General features: G+C 40.4%; 1 protein-coding gene across 1 annotated transcript; it reads left to right on the forward strand.

The window, feature by feature from the left end:
• The first annotated feature begins 2,886 nt into the window (after positions 1 to 2,886).
• Positions 2,887 to 21,029, forward strand: lck (LCK proto-oncogene, Src family tyrosine kinase). The gene is made up of 13 exons (XM_086049013.1): positions 2,887 to 3,054; positions 4,389 to 4,501; positions 4,816 to 4,876; positions 5,108 to 5,198; positions 6,209 to 6,307; positions 6,439 to 6,542; positions 8,620 to 8,769; positions 8,851 to 9,003; positions 10,722 to 10,901; positions 14,102 to 14,178; positions 16,851 to 17,004; positions 20,442 to 20,573; positions 20,664 to 21,029. The coding sequence occupies exons 2-13, from the start codon at positions 4,394 to 4,396 to the stop codon at positions 20,858 to 20,860; spliced, it is 1,506 nt and encodes a 501-aa protein (XP_085905139.1). The 5' UTR covers positions 2,887 to 3,054; positions 4,389 to 4,393; the 3' UTR covers positions 20,861 to 21,029.
• The last annotated feature ends 98 nt before the right edge of the window (positions 21,030 to 21,127 follow it).

A 21,127-nucleotide genomic window follows, 5' to 3' on the forward strand; every position in this document is an offset into this window, starting at 1 on the left:
CCGCACTCACAATCACATCTAAGGGCAATTTTAGAGAGTCCAATCAACTTACCATGCATGGTTTTTGGAATGTGGGAGGAAACCTGAGTACCCAGAGAAAACCCACGCAGGCACGGGCAGAACATGCAAACTCCACACAGGGAGGCCGGAGCCGGGATCGAACCCACGACCTCTGAACTGTGAGGCGGACGTGCTAACCAGTCAACCACCGTGCCGCCCTCTAACTCACCTATTTACCTCAAATAGTTTAAGTAGTAGAAAGTGGATGGAATTTGCTTTGGAGGAACTGGATAGCCCTGACCTCAACCGCAATTTAGCCCTTGGAAGTGGCAAGCAAGATTCCCTCATCAGTGATAGCTGAACTTCTGGATGAATATCTTTCCAGAGAAGTGGAAGCTGTTGAAAAGGTGAGACCAGCTCCATATTTTGGTCAGTTTTCACTTTTCAGGATAACACCACCCACAACTTTGGTCCATCTAGTGTGTCATCCATTCTTGCATTTTGAATGGTCACCCTGATATGAAGGCTCCCTCGGGTTAGGAGTAGCCCCATAGATACTGTTGGACACAATAGTCGAAGAAGAAACTAAATATGCAGCATGGTGCCCTGGTAGTTAGCTCACAATTGAGAGGTTCAAATTTCAGGAGTTTGGAGTTTGCACGTTACTCTGGCTTCTTCCCACATTTCAGAAACCTGCATGTTAATGGTAGACTCTAAATTGTCCATAGGTGTGTATGCATGTAGATCTATATGTGCCTTGTGATTGGCTGACGGAACAGTCCACTGCGTACCCCACCTCTCAAATTGCAACAACGGATATATAAAATGCATGGATAGAATTACCTAAATATGGCAGAGTGTGGCCTCTATGTGATAAATACACAACAAGGACTACTGCAGGACACAGATTATAGTTCACCTTTACGCCTCCACTGTGGAAAGGAATATCATATGGAAATGCATATAAGTTGCAGTGTTGTACCTTAAGGCCTTATTTTTCAGTGAGTGCTTTTACAATAAAGGGCTGCAGACTTATGTTTCTCTTGCTCCTCTGATATGCCCTGCGAATAGTTTCCCTTGACCTTTTCCCCAGATCTTTCCATTGTTATTCTAAGAGCAGAGGCTGACACCTGAGTGGAAATAAAGCACGTGTCACAGATAAACCTATCAGTATACTTCATTTCATCAGGAGGCACATTTAAACCTTCTATGCGGTAAGGCTGCTCTAGAGGATTTGTGAGCCTGCACCTGCTTTGTGAACGTGGGAGGTGGAAGTTGGAAAACATGATGATAGTATCACACTTTGAGTGGATAACACGTGAGATTTCACATCATATTTAAAGATCAGAGACAGCCATTGTGCTAGAGAAAATGGGAATACTCTTGATGTAAGATATTCTTTCACATAGTGTGCCAGATGCCCCAGGTTTCTGTTTCATCTCTTAAACTCAGTGGACACTTCATTAGGTACACCTGCACATCATCATATCCAGTTCAAGAGCGGGAGGAAACATCCAGTCATTATAAACAGGCATGCTTCATTTTTGTAGTTGATTCAACAATAATCTCTTCTTTACTGCTTCACATTACATAATTGACTAAGATGCCCCAGGTTTCTGCTTCATCTCTTAAACTCAGTGGACACTTCATTAGGTACACCTGCACATCATCGGATCCAGTTCAAGAGCGGGAGCAAACATCCAGTCGTTATAATGCTTCATTTTTGTTGTTCATTACATAATTGACTAAAAGTCTTAATAATCGATGCATGGTCGATGCACCATGAGGACGTGAGGGTCTAATATTTGATTTCTGCTGCAAACATCTGAAGTACACTGAGCAAGGCACCAAACTCCCAAACAGCTGAAGGATTCAAAAGCTATTAGCTGTCCCTACATTACTGACATCTGTATGTTCCTTTTACTTTGTGTTTTGCTTCAAACAATATCGAAGTCTGTGTAGCGGTTCACTTGCCTGACTTCTGTGCAGGCAGTGTTGATTCAGTTCCCACTCTGATTGCGTGTGTGTGTGTGAATTGTTGTCTGTCTCTATACACTGGAAGTGCTTCATGATTGACGGTCCAGGATATATGTATATATATATATATATATATATATATATATATATATATAATGTGCACAGTAACAGTCCTTAAAGCATATCAGCGTGTACACACAGTCACATACATACAAGAACACTTCCTGCCAGTGCATGCATGCTCTGTTGCAGCAGCTCCTCACCGCAAGAATAGAGATGTGGCCCGCAGCAGAGTCAGTGGAACAGTACCTGAAAAAAACTCTGTGTGCTGTTTTTCTTTATTTTCAGTAAGTAATTTAAATTAAATATAGAGAAGTTATTCAACTAAAAAATGTGTATACAACCCATTGTGTTGTTATCGATTTATACCACACTGTATTCATGATGAACTTTACCAAAGCAAGGACAGGTGAGGCATGACCAGTAAAAATGTTAATATTGTTATATTCTGTATGTAATATGTATTGTATCACAAAAAATGATTGTTGACTGTGAAAATCATAGTATTGGAAAAGAACTGAAATTTAAAGTGAAAAAAAAAAACGACTGAGTTATAGTTTTTGTGGTAGATAGCCAACCTATGTGGTTGGTGTGGATTTTTTCTCCAGTAATAAACAACAACAACAACAAAACACTGCCTAAACGTACTGGAACATTGGTAGTACCAAGTTGCTTGGGAAAAGTACTGTCCTGACCCTCTAGCATGGCGCCAAAACGCTTGCACACTCAACACCTGTTAAATGACTGCAGTGCAACCAATAACTTCTCAACGGCAGGAAGCTCACTTACCGCTCCCCTCCGCTACTTCAGTGTGTGTGTGTGTGCGTGTATGTGGGGGTGTGTTGGGGTGCGTGTGTGTGTGTACAGACACATGCAAGCACTGTCAGTCATATCTAACTAGACAGACAGATGATATCGTCACAGCCACGCACAAGTGATGAAAAGTGATTTCTAAATATCTTCATTTATATCCAAAACCTATGGCGGAACCTGAACTCTGATTTGCTGTACAAAGAGGTGAGTATCACTTGTGATCGTACATACGTATAGACAAAGTGACAGGGACTAAGGTATACTAAAAAAATAGTGTGTTGAATTTACTCCATTTTATTTCATCAAGTGGGTGCACAAATTGAAATCATCTGGATCCAGATCCATTTTTAAGTAGATGTATAGTCTACTTAAAAAATGGACTTGGATCCAGATGATTTTATTTTGTGCACCCACTTTTTTAAGTAGACTCTTCATCTACATAAAAATGGATCTGGATCCAGATGATTTCATTTTGTGCACCCACTTGATGAAATAAAATGGAGTAAATTAGACAAAAACCTTTTTCAGTGTAGATCAGCAAATAAAAATGATCCTGTCATTGAAAATCTTATGCAAGCATGAGAACAGGATTATGTGTGGTACAGCCCAATTTTATTCAGGGTTAGTTCATATCCAGAAATAATGTTTACCGGTACTAGTTCTACAACTTTTATCATACAAATTAGAAATCGTATTAAAATTTGAACCCTAGAATATTCATAATTTTTGCACCAAATTTAATTTTACGGCAAGTGAGATCATTTTAAGCATGTTGATGTCGTTGTATTTATAGAAGCATTCATTTTGGTTTTATAAAAATAAACCATCCCTTCTTTGGTCAGTGACATTAATCTAATCCAACATCTGCCTGCACATAAAACATTGCAAACAATAACAAGATGTGTTTATTTGGAAAGACCTTCAGCTGGAAATCACAAGAAGAGGGTCCCCTCCATGTCCTCTCATATGTTGACTTTGTCAGCAAGAATAGAAAAATGCTCTCCACTGACAATACAAGAAAAGATGGGATGGGAGAAAAAGACTTGTGCTTTTTTTTTCTTCCTTGGGCTCTTAGTCCATGATATTTTCCCATGACTTTGAGCCTTTGGAGGAAGACAAATGTTGTAGTCATCTGTCTATTGACCTGGTTCTGGTCCAATGGGGACCAAGTGATCTTGAAACAACACAATGTAGAGAACATAACATAGAACATGTACATGCTATAAGTTGAAGTACACGTTCTTATAGTTTGTAATTGGATGAGAATAGTAGCATTATTTGACACAAACAGTAAGTCAACCTGCTCTTGGGTGACTCCTTTGGTTGGTTCGTTACAAAGATTCCATTTTCAAACAAAGCACGCTGGAGTGGCTACGGCAGTTTTGGAAATCTTAACATAACTTGTATATTTCCACTTTTGCTTACAAATCTGATTGAAATTCAATGTATTCATTTAAGTGCACTAATTATTACATCATCTCAAGAGCAGGTGGCCCATAAACGATCGAATAATTATACAGTATATCATTAACTTACAGAAAAGATGGGATGTAACTGCAGCTCCGACTACTCAGATGTTGAATGGATCGAGAACTTGGATGAAATTTGTGAGCACTGTAACTGTCCCATAGCTCCACAATCATGCAACGCAGTAAGTACACTTGCAAATTTTATGTAGGTACAGCAGAATGTACATGCATACAAAAATGCCTGTAACATGCAGTGTTTTTATATCCCACACAAAATGGATGGAGATAATTATAATCATAACAATTATAATTATCAAGTATACTTTAGATAACATTTAGAGAATACAGCAAAACTGTTTCATTCCAGAGCTGACTTGACTGAAATGTGGTTGGTAGTTTAAGCACTGTAAATGTTTGATGTGTTGCTTATGGCCTGTCCAATCTGCCATTAATATTCATTAACATGAATGCACATTTTCGTGTCTTCTGTCACAAGTATACAGATCAACTAATTCCATATCCATCACATGGTTCACCACCTTCATCTCCTCTGCCTGGTAACAACAAACACTGGATTTCCTCTTTTGCTCTCACATTATTCATCAAGATGTAACCATGAAATGAATTGTTTTTCTCCAGTAATATAAAGGTGGATATGTAATTCATACTTTTGAATTGGCATTGTGTGTAATTACTTCTCTGCTCATTCTACTCAAAATTATTTTCAGACATTCAGGAGCAGTCATTTGTAAAAACTGATTTCACAATAATCGTGAATTCTTTTGCAGAGAACCTGGCAGTGGCTTGCTACAGCTACGAACCCACCCATGATGGTGACCTGGGCTTTGAAAAGGGAGAAAAACTCAAGATAATGAACAGGTGAGTTCTGAACATGTGACAGCTTGTTTCGTCTGAAGCATTTTATTCCTGCAACTCTGATGTAAGTAGGTGTTATCATGTTTTAACGCTAACCCTATTATGACTTCTACCTTTTGTTTGACGAAAATATACTGTATTTTAATACCCCAAAAATAAATGAATACATGAATGTCACAATTGTTGGTATCCCTTGTTAATGAAAGAAAAAAAACACATTGTTCACAGAAATAACTTCAATCTGACAAAAGCAATGATAAATACTGTAAAAATGTAATGAGAAATTAAACATTAACCATAATTTCTCCAGGTATTCAAATCACCTCCCACATTCGAAAAACGTGCACAATTATTTTATTTTATTTTATTCATTTATTCATTTATTTTATTTATTTATTTGTTTTATTTATTTATTTGTTAATTTTAATCAATGCACCTGTAAAAGTTCACCTGAAATGCATAGTAAGTTATTCAGTCTGGAGTCATCTGAATTATTTATTATTTATTATTAATTCATAATTGATTGTTCTGGCTACAGATTAGCCTATAGCCTACTGAAATGTATTTTATGCTTTTATATACCAAAATGATGTGTCACTACAAAGGATGATGAAGCTCATGGAAGAAAAATTGTCAACAGAAGAATGTGAGAGTCTTTAGCTGGAATCCATTCTGTAGTTGGATAGTCATCTAACTTACTTCCCCTTTACTCAAATTCAGACCTCTATCTCTCTAGTTTGGGTATTCTGAGGATATTTTACATCATCGTCATTACATTTTATGTATATTCCACACCACCTTTAAATAATCAAATAATTGGAAGCAAAAATGAATAGTCACAATTGGTTATATTTTCCAATTTTGACACTGTTTGCTTACTGTAAGTGATAAAGAAACACCTTACTCCAAACACTAAGTGACATTTATCCAAAATATATGATTTGTATTTATTTATCTCAGATTTGCACATATGTCAGATAATTTTAATTATATTATTGTGCTTTGACCATCAGGGATGATCCAGAGTGGTATTTGGCAGAGTCTCTCACCACAGGACATAGAGGCTACATCCCACACAACTTTATTGCAATGAAAACAGTGGAGACAGAACCGTATGTCACACAGACAATATATTGCATTGATGAAGATGTTTACCCAAAAGCTGTGTCCTTCAACCTCAGTGCCAGCCCACCAGCCTAAAAAACGTGTTAGTTTTGAGTGTGAAGAATGTTGTATGTTGCAGGTGGTTCTTTAAAAACATTTCTAGAAATGATTCCATGAGACTCCTGCTCGCTCCCGGGAACACGAAGGGCTCCTTCTTGATTCGTGAGAGTGAGACAACCCCAGGTGACAGATGCATGCTATCACTGCACATCAGTAATACGCACAGTACTGTGCAAAAGCCGGAGGCTTTGCCACGCAGTTTAAATGAACCTTTTCACACCATGTCACTTTGAAACAGATACAATTAGCACGCTATACACAGAGCCAATATCCACAAAATGTTGTTGAGTTGTGGTGCTTGGGCCGAGGTAAAACCCATTAGATTTTAGTGAGTATCTGACGAAAGGTGTTATGTTTTTTTTCATCGTTTTATTGAGTCACTTTTGTATCAATCATCCAAACCCTAAGAATCATAATGGCTGTTCGGAAGGAGGGCTGAGGGGGCTGGAGGAGACTGGCTTCAGGAGGGAGGCATGAAAAGGGATGGCAAGTCCGGCGGGTGGCCTGAGCGGCGATGAGCACACTGGTCTTTAAATGGCTATAGAGGAGGCCACACTTGAGGGGAGGGATGCCACAGGGTTTGTACCACCGGAGAAGGGTCGGAGGGCGGTTGCAGGGCTTGCGCCGCTGGAGCAAGATCATGTAGTGGCAGCGGGGCTTGCACGGCTGAAGCAGAGTCGGGTGGCGGCTGTGGCTGGTAGCTCCAGGCCTTGGGCCGCTGGAGTAGGATTGTGTAGTGGCTGCAGGATAACGCTGCTGGAACAGGGACTCTTGGCGGCTCCGGGTCATGCGCCACTGGAACAGGAAGTGTTGGCAGTTGCAGGTTGTGCACTGCCGGAACAGGAAGGTGTGGTGGCTGCAGGATGTGCGCTGCCAAAGCAGGAATGGGTGGCGGCCGCAGTTCCCAGTATTGCACTCTTCTGCACGGAGATGTCAGATGTTTTTCCTGGTATCTGCCGGAGCCATCCATCCATCTTGGGGATAACTGCCTCCGGTACCCTGATCACTAGTGGCACCACTGTTACCTTTAACCTCCACATTTTCTCCAGTTCTTCCTTTAACCCTTTCTATTTACTCCAGCTTCTCGTGTTACTTTTTCTGTATGTTTCTATCTTTCGGGCTTGCTACATCTATCACGATTGCTGTCTTCTGATGTTTATCAAGCCACCATTATGCCAGGCTGGTTGGCTATCACCAGTTTGTCAGTCTGGATCTGGAAGTCCCACAGGATCTTGGCTTGGTTGTTCCTAACCACCTTTGCAGGTGTCTACCATCTAGATTCTGGGACCTCTAATCCATATTTGGGACAGATGTTCTGGTACACTATTCCTGCTACCTGGTTATGCTGCCCCATGTATGCCTTGCCAGCCAGCATCTTACACCCTGCTGTGATATGCTGCACGGTCTCGTGATATGCTGCACGGTCTCTGGGGCTTCTTTGCACAGCCTACACCTGGGATCCTGTCTGATGTGGTAGGCTTTGGCCTCTGTTGATCTTGTGGTTATGGCCTGTTCTTGTGCTGCCATGATTAGCGCCTCTCTGCTGTCTTCCAGTCCAGCCTTTTCCAGTCACTGTTTTCTCAATGTCAGCCACTTCTTCAATTTGACGGTGGTACATGTCATGCAGGGTCTTGTCTTTCTATGACAGTCCATCTGGCTCCTTCTCCTTACTGGGTTTCTCCTGCCGAGGCATTCACTAAACAGGTCGTCTTTTGGGGCCATCATCTTGATGTATTCTTGGAGGCCTGTAAAAGTGGGTCACAACTGAAGGGCCATGGGAAAATGCGGCCCAGATGTGAGACGTGCAAAACGTCTTTTCTGAAGGTGGGAGTTTTGTGGTCGTAGCACCCTGTTTGTTTTGGTTCCTGATCAGGAAAAGCATTTTGTAGAAGAGAAGTACTTGTGTTGGGGTTCAAATGATTCAGACCCAACACTTACATTTAAAATTATACATTTCCTTCCTCAACATTGGTCATGCGATTGTTGTTGCTCTTAGTAGACAAACTTTCCCAAAGATGAACTGTTAACAAATGTGAAAAGAAAAATCTTTAAAAACTAATAAAGTGATATATACAAATACATAGAAAATGAATGTCCTTTATTGTGAATTAACGGTTCAATTGTGACTACAATGGCAAAAAGGGGAAATAAAATTATCCTTTCATTTCTACTGTAAATGTTTGCATGTTATTTGTTTCAGGGTCATACTCCTTGTCAATTAGGGACTTTGACCAAAACACGGGTGAAGGAGTGAAGCACTACAGGATCCGCAACTTAGACAACGGTGGCTTTTACATTACCACTAAGATATCTTTTAATTCACTCAAGGAGCTTGTCCAGCATCATACACGTATGTGTATTATTTAGTACACCCCAAAAAGTCAAGTTAATTGCTGTGATGTCTGCAACTGATCCACTTTCCGTCATTCAGGTGATGCAGATGGTTTGTGTACCAAATTGGTGAAGCCATGCCAGTCGAGAGCTCCTCAGAAACCATGGTGGCAAGATGAGTGGGAGATCCCCCGGGAATCCCTGAAACGAGTGAATAAGCTTGGTGCCGGCCAGTTTGGAGATGTCTGGATGGGTGAGCGGATGGACCACTGTGTTCTTTGTATGAGATTTATCACTGTATTGGGGAACACCACATATAGACACCAGCACACTAATTTGGTCAGTGTGTATTGCCCAATACAACCTTTACTGTATGCCTCTTTGAGCTCTTCGACTAGGAGAATAAAGCAAGAAATTAATCTTGTCATGAAGCATAACTCAAAGTCCATTAATCAACCTTTCTATGGAACTTCTGCAGTTAAGGAATTCTATTTCAACAATAGGAGAATGACCAGCCATTGTGAAAGTTCATCCAGAGGCCAAATAGCTTTGCTTAAATTGCTATTACAGTACCTAAACAATATGAGTCATGATCCTTGTATCATTAATTGGACGACTGTTTCCTCTGTTTTTAAATGCCCGCATACCAGCAGTGATTAACTATCGCCACAGTGAATGTGAAAACATGAACTTTGCTTCAACCTATCCTCATTTCAGTCACTTTTTTGTTTTTGTTCCTACCACAGAGCAACCTCTAAGGTCGAACACACACTGTAAGACACGGATCAACCTCTGATTGTTTGAATTTAATGGGGGTTTTTTCCACCTAGGAAATAACTGAAATAGAAACAATGGACTCCAGGGTGAAACTGTCTTACATAATAAAATCTTTATGCACAATTTTATTAGAAACTGTAATGAAAAAAGTAGTAAAAACACTGGCGCTATTTTCATAGACAGGCGCACGTGTGCTTGGTGTAAAAACTGGTGCCTCTTCATTTTCATGCCGAGGCAGACCACACTGCGCCTCATGGGCATTCCGGCGGGCTGGGGGCATTTTCTATTACACGCCCCCGGCGCACCTGACAATTTGGTAGCAGAAAGTAGGCTACAATTTAGACCAGCTAAAAGCAGGGGGCGAGGGGGGGGGGGGTTGTCACACATGGTCGCACGACTGCTGTAGATGGCGGTCTCCAAGTGGCCACTCCACAGCAGCTGAGTTTGAGTCATCCGCAAGTGGAAATTTTCTTACAGTTGCTTTTAAGCATACTTGGCGTGGGCCGATCTCCTGCGTGGACTCCAATGAGTCCTTACCCCATGTAGACCGTGCTTCCCCTTTGTTGAATTTAAAAGGAATGAGGGAGCCGCTTCCATTGGATGACCAAAAAGTCGTCTGTGTTCCCTCCCACAATGGCGCACAACACTTAGTGATGTATTTTTCTCAAAAATTTAAAATTAAACATCTATAGAGGTTCCACCAGGGGCGGAGCCAGAACATGGCTAATGGAGTGGGTGGGAATGGAAAAATCAGGCTGGGCCTGAATATTTCTCTCACTGAGCACAATCCTACTATCCCGACCCATCTTATATTAAAATAAAATGACAAACTAAATAATATGAAGTTCAGATCTTCCATAGACAACCACAATTATGCCATTCTTAATATTTAGTCAAATAAAAAAAATCAAACACAAATTCACAAATAATTTAATAATAATTTACTAAAAATGTAAAAGTATACATATTTTTTGATGAATCTCACTGGGTGAGCAGTCTGTCAATCTGGGTTCCACTGCTGTCTTTTATGCATGTATTTTCACCTCTGTCTTTCAAGATAGACTTTGTGCTCTTAGACGAGTCCAAGCTAGAGTCCAAGTTATCCCTAATACATGACTAAACAGCAGTCTTATGAATGTACAATACTAATAAAGCCCCATGTAGTTTCTTCATTTTCAAGTACTCTCTTTTCAGGATTCTACAATAATGACAGGAAGGTTGCGATTAAGGCTCTGAAGATTGGCACAATGTCGACAGAAGCCTTCCTGGAAGAAGCCAATGTGATGAAGAACCTGCAGCATCCTCGCCTTGTGCGCCTCTTCGCTGTGGTTAGCCAGGAGCCAATCTATATTGTCACTGAGTACATGGAAAATGGTACGTATGAAAATGTAGCACTGAAAATTAAACTGAATTTAGCCCATGGGTATTTCTAATGAATGACTAACAAAGTCTAAAAATATTACAGAATTATTTGCGAGATTTAAAGAATTTCTTACCCATCAACAGTGCAAAAACAATCGAGGAAACACTCAGTGTTGTGTCATCCATATTCAGGATCTAACATGTTGATACAGTTTCAGTCTCTGGCTAAGAGAACACATGATTGAACAAAACCTAGAATCGCTCAAATTTTTCACCTTGGTCTTGAGTCATATTATATTTTCACGTATTCCAGTAAAGCAGTTCATCTTTAAAGAGCTCTTCAAGCTCTTCAACTTAAAACCAAGGTTGCCCGCCTCCTTGTTTTTCAAAAGTGACATGGGACAATTTCTTTTGATGGTTGGATATCCGTGAAAGCTAGAACAGTCAGCAATGTGAAACATACTAAATAAGAATAGAACCCAGTAGATGGCAGACCTCTATCAAGGGAAAATAAACACATTCCTTCATGTAAACTGTTGCAGTTGAAAGTGAAAATTGTTTACTGTAGCTATATGTGCACCCTTTTTATATGTGCATCCTCATCAAATGTAAATGAGTCATCATCTAATCATTCTAACTAACAAACAACCAAAATAATAGCTCTCACCCATTGCGCTTTGTGGCGGTAATAAGGGAGTACCGTACTTAAAGCGGAAGTCAACCTAAACATGTTTTTTTTCAAGATTACGTTCTTAGCAGGCCCACTAGTTGAAACACGGCATTCTGATTAATTTTGCGTTTGTGAAATATAAGTTAAGCAGCAAAATGCACTCGTTTTTAGCCGTCTCTGGGGGCTGACGCGTTTGCGTTGACTTCCCCTTTAAGTGAGATTTCCCCTATAAGACCATGCTCCTCCATTTTGCTGAAGAAGTCTTATTGGCTATTGTCAGTTTCTTGTACACTCATTTCCGTGAGCATTCGTAGGAAACTTGAACTTTCACTTTCTTTGCATGCTCCTGCAGACACTGTAATGTCGCTGGTGTTTAGGCGAAGTCTCAAGGCCTGTCTGTGGGAAGGTGTTAAAATCGGACCCGGTGTTTCACCGTGTTATTGTTTAGAGACCCTGACTGGCGCCTGGCTCCTTTCCAGTATCAGTGCATCCGCAGATACAAACACATGCACAGTCACATGTACTCTAATACTGGCACAGCCCAACTGCGGTTGTAAACAAATAGCCTCTTGACAAAGGCAGTATCTTACCACTGGATCTTCTTTTCCCTTCTCCATATATGTGAAAGATCAATAAACACATGGAAGTCATGAACAGAAGGAGGCAACTTCATAATGTTCAACTTTAATCTCCAAAGGTTTATGATTTCTTGCCACATGATAAAACAATAACAAAACTGGTTGAGGTGTTGCCCCAAACATCACCATGGTCTTCAATGGCGCTCCTTTGTAAACAGTCTTGTACGACTGGCCTGTAAAACCACCAGCAGTGTATCTACATGAGACTCTCTCTTTGTCTGAAATCCGCGTGTAGATAGGAAGAGGAAACAATTGCTGCCTCTGTTGTGAAGAGAAAGAATGGCATGGAGTTCCCGTCTTTTCAATTTGTCCCTTTCTTTGCTATCGACAACAACAAAGATGGAAAATAACAGCCGTGTCCTCAGAGGCTTCTGTGTGGCCTTGACAAAGACCATTCATTTGGCTGTCCGACTTCAAACGCAATCCAAGCACTGGGCAGTGAAGCCTCTTCTTTCCTGCCACAGACATTTTTTTAACTGCTTCCCTTTGGGTTGACTTGGCTGGCTGACATGCAAAGGTATTGTTCGTTTCTAATCCACCCCCCAAAAAAGTCTCGGGAAGTGCAGTTGACTGTCAACTCAGTATCAAATTGACTGATGCTCTACTTCCTTCTACTGTTACAGTATGTTCCCTGATATGAACAGCTATTCTTCTCTAAGTCTGTATTTTCAAAACATGGAGTTTCTTAAAGGGAAACTTTTTCGCTGCTAGAATACGTAGTATGTGCCACCACTAATCAAAACACAATATTGCGGTTCATATAGCATTCATGGAATAAGAATTAAAAACAATAATTCATCAATCTCTATCAATCTCAGAGTGCTGCCATGTTGGCCAATGTTACCTTCTGATGGCAACGGACATTTTCGTCACAACTATCCTTGTGAATATTGTTAAAGTTATGTGACCAAACCTGAACAACAGGTTAGCAGACTCTCTGTGTATGCTGCGATCACTAGCGTAACTACGGGTTGATGACATGCTAGTTGGAACAACATTTTAGCAAGTTAAGGTGCATGGTTCAGGTTCATCATGTAAAGAACTTGCAGCATACACAGAAGCTGTTTCTCAATATCAAGAACACAGAGTATGGTCTGGTGAACACGGCAAGCATGGTCTTCCTAAGAACATAAGGTACTTGAGAACATACTTCCCAAGAAGTTAATTGGAGAAAAAATTCATACCGATTTTTTTGGGGGGGGGGGATAAATGTAAGTTGATCATCAACGGCATAGAGGAATTAGGGATGGGCGACACCAGTGATATATATATATATATATATATATGAATTAATTAATTGCAAATATCGATACTTTAGCTTGATGATTGATACTTAAAGACAAGCACTCATGATCGGAATATCGATATTAATATTGGTATCGAGCCACCCATCCCTAGCAGGAATGAGCGCACAATTTTTAAAAAGACATGAAACATTACCTCCTCAGTGGAGGTAAGAACAAAAATTCGGTGACAGTTCTTTTACACTATGTAATGCCAACACGACTTACACAATAAAATCATAATGGATGGGCAGGGTGATAGACTAGGGGTTACCATGACTGGCTCACAGGAGAGAGTTCCTGCCAGGCCCTCCTGTGTGAAGCTTACATGTTCCCTCCAAGCTTTTCCCTGGATACTCCGGCTTCCTCCCATGTTCCAAAAAATAAAAGTACCTTAATCAAAGACTCTAAATTGCCCATGAATGTGAATAGGAGTGCAAATGGTTGTGTGTCTACGTGATTAACTGACGACCAGTGCCAGGTGTACCTTCTTCTTGCCCCAAAGTCAATTGGGACAGGCTTCAGCTCACCTGTTACTCTAATGAGGCTAATTGGTATAGAAAATGGTTCTACTGTATAAGAATACTAGGAGTGACTTTATTGAATTTATATTTTCGACAGGTAGTTTGCTGGAATACCTAAAAACAACACAGGGGAGTAATTTGTCCATGCAATCTTTGATAGACATGGCGTCTCAGGTAAGACAGCCTTCCATTTGGTTTCTGTCTCTGTCTCTTTCGGGTATTGTCTCCTTTCATGCTACTTGCACTATTTGATGTATCCTTCTTTCTCTAGCATGACCATCACAGCTAGACAAAATGTCAGCCACTGTGGCAATGAGCTGTAGACTCAACACTAAGTCTTGCATTATTAACAAACGTATGTTGCCCCTAAACCAGTGCTTCCCAATGATTTTCTATTACGCCCCCTCAAAAAGAAGAAAATATTTCACCTCACCCCCCAACTCCCAACTCTAAGTTGTTATAGTCAGCCACCATCTTAGTCCATCACTGACGGACTCCCGTTTCGCTGACGACTGACGGAAACACGCGTCGCCTGTCTCGCGTGTGTTTGTTTGCGAGCGTGAATATACACCGGGGTTGCTTCAAGCGGACTGCATCGACTATATATGGAAACGCATAGTCAGAAACGTTCAGCTTTGACCGACAGAGCTACAGACATCACGTGAATGATGCCCGCGTGCATTTGTTTAAACTGGCAGGATAGTCACGGCAGCAGGCGAAGGATTTATAGTGGAGAGCAGTTATTAAAATTAGCGTTCATCAGTTAACAATGCGTCCAAGTCTTACTTTGATGAAAAGGACATAATGACATACATGTGCAAGCTGGACAGGTTGGATGTGATAGATCCCTAACAAGCGCCAGGAGTGCTTTTCAAATCTATCGCGACAGCAGAAGGGGAGAACTACAAAAGTGAGTGAGTCTTTGCGATCATACAAAGGCTTGGAAGGCTACAAGTTTAGGTTACTGGGTATGTGTTCTACTTGCATGGCTTAATCTTTGAAACAAGCATTTATTAATTAAAGTAATTAATTTGACAACTCAATTGCTTTCATGCACATTTAATAACTTGAAAAATGATTTAAAAAAAATAATATAGCTGCCCGCCATATTCATGAAACACGTCATTAGATAATCAGCACGTCTGTCAAATTTGGATTAGAATGCACAATGATATATACAGACACAGTTACACCGAATGGAATGCAACTAGCCTTAATCCTGAAAGAATGAAGCTTGATGTTTTCAGCCAATACTATGAAATAAGTCAACCGAGTGGGATTATGGACTCATTATATGGACATAACAAGCCAGAAGTCACCGCCTGCGCCGGGGATGCCGAAGGTTTGAGAGGCGGCACAGATCCTCGCTCGGGCAATTAAGCTCATCTCCTGCCTCTGGCTCATTAAAAAGACTCGGCACGCCGTTGGTTTTTAATGTCATCTGTGTAGTGGGTCCCATCTCAAATTGTAAATCAGTCCATCTTGTCCTGCACACGCATGGCTGCCTGCCTGTCCTTGTGCACACCGGACGCTCAACAAAACTTGCTTAAGTACACTTTTTGTAAATAATGTGGAATAACATGCCAGTGTGCACCTTGTTTGCTGTTTCTGGTCAACCCCTTGCAAATTTTTGCTATGCATTATGGCATTGTTTTTCTTTGTGCCCTCATTGTCCAATGTGTGTCTATTGTCAAGCAGTAAGTCTCGTTGGACCCAACATGGACGTATAGCCATAAAAGTGAACTGTATCAATACAGGTGTATTTTGTTGAGCTCTTGTGCATTTTTCCAAGGTGAACTAATTAATTACTATCGTCAAGCCACACACGTAAAATTAATGCCTTTTACTTTGTAGTCACAACAGAAGATACATTTAAATTTTTTTCTTTTTTTTGTGATTCAAGTGCAACAATTGTTTGATAAAGTTGCCACCTCTGCCTTATATATTTTTTTAAAACAAGGCATGTAATAAAATTTGTGTACTTGTTTTCCTTTGCTGTAAGACAAGGGGACTATAGCAATCTCATTATACATGTTTGACAAGTTGATCAAATAAATTAACAAGGGACATCAAACTAAACTGACTGCATCATTTGATGCTGCAATGAATGGCAAGGAGGGAAAAGAGGCGTAATGCCAACAACTGAAATCTAAAAGAATAAACAGATTTCCTTCTATGCCATGAATCCTTGAGGCCAACGACACCTATGAGAGACATTCTTTGGAGGTCTGAAATATGCACTTCAGACTAAGCAAACCAAAATGCTTACTATCCCACCATTATCTGTACTCCATAACTTCGGCTCATCTATGGTCATAGGAATTAGCCTGCAACAGAATAAAGTTTAAATGGATATTATGAGTCAGGAACTAGGGCAGGATAAAGTATTGGTGTGGCATTATGAAGGTCCATTTGTGTACCTGGGTGGAGGACATAGTAGGAGATGAAAGGTTCTGTCAAAGATAGATGAGGAAAGTGTTAGCTTCGTGCCCTGTGAAAAAATCTCTTTATCTGCCCAGAACAATGCCCTGCAATTGATTGCCAGCCAGAACAGGTTGTAGTCAGCCTTTCACCCAATGTGAGCTGGAATAGGCTTTAACTGCCTGCGAACCTTAACAGGTTGGATCTGATCTGGATCTGGATCCACACACACGCACACTATATTAAGTACAAATTTAATGAACATGAGAGCTGTGTTCAAAATTCAGCAGCACATTAATGAAAACATTTGAACTAGACTACACTTTCGGGTTGTGTCGCAGCCATAGGAACGGTCGTAAACTGAGGACCTCAGGTATGTTTAAAAGCACAGAAAGGCCTGACTGATGGTGTGCTGCTCCCTGCAGGTAGCAGACGGCATGGCTTACATTGAGCAGAAGAATTACATCCATAGGGACCTACGAGCTGCCAATATTCTGGTGTCCCATGAGCTCATCTGTAAGGTAGCAGACTTTGGACTTGCCAGACTCATTGAGGACAGTGAATACACAGCTAGGGAGGGTAAGAAGACCTACTGCTTTATTCCCTTTTAGCCATTATTAATGCAAACAATCATGTAATATGATAATATATTGTTCTACTGTTGTATGCACCCTCCACTGTTATATTCTTATCCAGGTTATAGCTCTCAATTTGCAATCATTGTTCAAATGTGCATTGTGATACTTCACTATTAGCATATTTTCTGTACATAAGTAAGCATTTTACTGTACTTTGTAAAAGGCCTCATTGGGTCAACATCTTTCATTACGGCATATTAATGTTGTGAAACTTGTAGAAAATGTAACATGCAGTACAACTTTTGTGCTTACATATAATGTATACCAATAAATGTTTCATGCACAGTACACATACGAGGGCTGCACAATACTGGGAAAATATGTGATATGCAATATGGGTGTTGATTACTGAGGTATCAATATTATTGCAATATTTATCATATACCTAAAGAAAGGCCATCTTTATTATCTATGGAAATATTTTTATAAAATAAGCAGGCTCAATGGATTCTTACGTAATTAAATTATTTAGTGTTATCGTGCCATTAGATCATGTTCTCCTATTGGAAGGCGATGTGAATTTAAGGTTGTATTTTGATTGGTCAAGGTCAGATAAAAGTATACAATTCCATATTAATTTATTGCACACATATTGCTTGTGCCATTATCGCGATTCTGATATTTTTGTGCAGCCCTATATATAGTACGCTTTTTGGCAGAGATGAGTGCGTCAGTAAATTTTGCCGGTCCTACATTCGTCATTCGCCAGCAGCCAGGCCACCCATCCGTCATTGTCAGTGCATCATTATTTCAAACCAAACCAAATCTGTCATGTCTCTCAGTCACTCCGTCAACGTTATTTCAACCATGTTTCCCTTATCGCAAAATTACAGTTCATCACCGCTATTTTAGGACTGTTAATAAAAAAATGTTTACAAGGGTAACAGCAGTGGTGGGCACGTCAGTAACTTTCACTGGTCCGTCATTTTGTCATTCACCAGCGGCCGGCCTGCCAGGCCATTATTGTTCACACTTCTGCTATTTGGGACAATGTCATTGTGGTCTCTGGGACGTGTTTGCACATTCGTTGGAACAAGTTTTCAAACATGTTCAAACCTATTTGCCAAGTACGTTCGAACATACTGATAAAATGTAGGCTAATTGCTAAAAACATAGCATTTTTTCCCATTATGCATGTGCTAGTCAATACCCCGTGGCATCATGGGAAACGGAGCGGAAATGCACTGCAGACATAATTTAAAAAGGAAAACATAGAAATTATTAATGAACAATGTTTAATTACTTAATTTTCAAACATATTGGTATAATGTAGGCCAAATGCTAAAAATATAGCTTTTTCTTTTTTTTTTTTTTTTACTTGCGCAAGCGCAAGTCAATACCCCGTGGCATCATCGTCCGTCGGTACTGACCCGGTTATTGACGATTCCGGTGAAATCTTCTTCCGTCTGCACTTAGTCCATCAGTTCTTTGAAGTTTCCTCATCATTCGTCAACAAAACGGGAGTTCATCAGTACTAACAGTATGCCTGTATAGACGCTGTAGCAGAGCGTGCTGTTCATGTGATGCAACTCTAGCCCAAGTCCGTAACCGACTCAAAAAGAACAGGGACTGCTCGCTCTTTTGTTTAACACTAGGACCACCCGAATTCTAAAACTACTTAGATCTAGAGATGCCATTTTTCTTTGATGGGACGGTTTAAAATGTTTCATGAGCGTGTAAAAAACCTTAATCTGGTTTAATGTAAGCAACCACGACCGATCACCACCAAAGTTCTGTAGCGATTTCTTTGATATTTTGAGAGATTGAAGTGGGCATAAGTGGAGCTGTGCATATGAATTTTGGTGGCAATTGGTCGTAGTTTTCTAACACTAAGCTGCGTTAAGCTTTTTGACATAGGCCTAAAGGGATTTCCCATTTGGACGGCTTGTGCTTTGGCAAAGACGTCATCGCCTGAAATGATTATTACTCGCTGTTTGAGTAGCTATTAAAGGTATTTTATTAATTAAAAGTCTGTTCTGAGTATCTTTAAATGTAAATTATGTACTGTGACCCCTTTCCTGGGACCACCAGTCCACTGAGTCCCGTCTGTTACAGGTGATATTGTATTACCACGGTGTGGAGGATGAGTGTCACTGCACTTTGTTATATTGACGTTCCCTACTTTGTTGGCTGAGCCAGCTCGATGCTGTCTAAATACAAGTCGCTGCAGTAAACTGACAACACGGAAGTTATCCTCGTGTCCGTGTATTATTATCACACCACACTTCTAACACCGTCCTTTCCCCCTCTGAGCCAGTGTAGGTCAGGTGGTGGTGCTTCAGACAGAGCCTGCTGTTGTCCCCTTTATCACATCTATTTGCCAATATTTTACTCTCGGCTAATAATACCTTTAACTGAGTCGCCGTCAGCAGCTCTTCACTGGACTGAGGGCTGCTCTTGCTCAGACTCGCTTTCTCAATCCTTATACTCAGCCTTGTCAACATTTTGAAACAGATGTAGTGTTTCCTTTGTATAACCGTTTTTTTTTTTTTATTGGCCATGGTGAATTTTCTAAAATAATCAATGCTGTTGCTGAAAAGTGGTTGCTATGGAAACCAGGTTTAGGAACAACACACTCATAAATATTTTTACATTTGTAATACAATAAAATGGCAGCATGCGAATAACATTTATACAGACACAGGAAAAGTTGAAAGGCCAGGAACATTGTAATCTATCAAAACAGAGTAACAAAAACAACACATCAAAAGTTTGAGAGCTGTCAAGAATGAACGCTGGGATTTCTAGTTGAACAAACTGAGCCCTTGTGTGGTTGACGGCTGTGTTATTACATCAGCAGGAGAAAAAAATGACGAGAACAGACTTTGGTGCTCTCTGTAACTACAAATTCATCCCTGCAAATGTTAACATCCAACTACCTCCATGCTCATCAAAGTGGAGTATCACTGTATAGAACCTGTATATCTGAGAGAAGGCACACAGCAGTGATGCCTCAATGTACTGTCCTCTCACCTCTTCTTCACGAGTACGCACAACCACACACCTAAAAAAAATCCCCAGAAAAATACCCCAAAACAATGATAATTGATAGAAATTCTCTGAAGTAAAATGGCTTTAAAACAATGGCGCTGGGCATGACTGGAAAGGGCGATTCATTATCAGATTTTACCGGAAATACGTTACACCCACTCCGCGCATATAGTCCATACAGTATAATCATTCAGCATTATAGTGATATATAAATCATCGTCAATATTAATCTTCCCATTTTGTTGTGATTGTACAAATGTCACTGCAGCATAATTAGACTACTTATTAAATTATTACTACTCAACTTTATACCAACATATAGCATACCGTAATCAATCCATTTACCAGGGTAGCAGCTCAAATGTTAATTTACCTTTATATTAACAGGAGCAAAGTTTCCCATCAAGTGGACTGCCCCAGAAGCTATAAACTATGGAACATTTTCCATCAAGTCTGATGTGTGGTCCTTTGGGATCCTCCTAACAGAAGTAGTAACATACGGACGCATACCATACCCCGGTAACCATTCCTTTGCTTTTCCTTTGCAATATTTACATAAATCCCTATACAATAACCACACTGGTAGTTGACTGTTCCCTCATTGTTCAGGTATGTCCAACCCAGAGGTGATCCAGAACCTGGAGCAGGGCTACAGGATGCCAAAGCCAGAAAAGTGTTCAGATGGACTTTATAATGTTATGTGTCTCTGCTGGAGGGAGAACCCAGAAACTAGACCGACCTTTGAGTATCTGAGGAGTCTTTTGGAGGACTTCTTTATTGCCACAGAGGGCCAGTACCAGGCGTAGCCTTAACTGCTCACAGTCTTACTGTAAAGGCCTGATTTTGTCTGCCTGCTGCAATGCTTCAGCTACATCTTTCATCACCGTTGTTAAAGGAACGTTTTGCCGTTGTTTTCCTCATATGATGTGTTACATTGATTGTCTTTTTTACACAATAAAAAAACATTGAATGATATGAATTGTCTAACTAGCAGCAGCTTGACAGACACACACATTTTGGGCCCTGTCTTCATGCCCATCGCAAGTCTAGCACAAAGTTCAGTAAGTATGAAA

This window comes from Filicampus tigris, chromosome 13 (assembly GCF_054856515.1).
Source record: "Filicampus tigris isolate MCC_2025a chromosome 13, RoL_Ftig_1.0, whole genome shotgun sequence".
Taxonomy (NCBI): Eukaryota; Metazoa; Chordata; class Actinopteri; order Syngnathiformes; family Syngnathidae; genus Filicampus; species Filicampus tigris.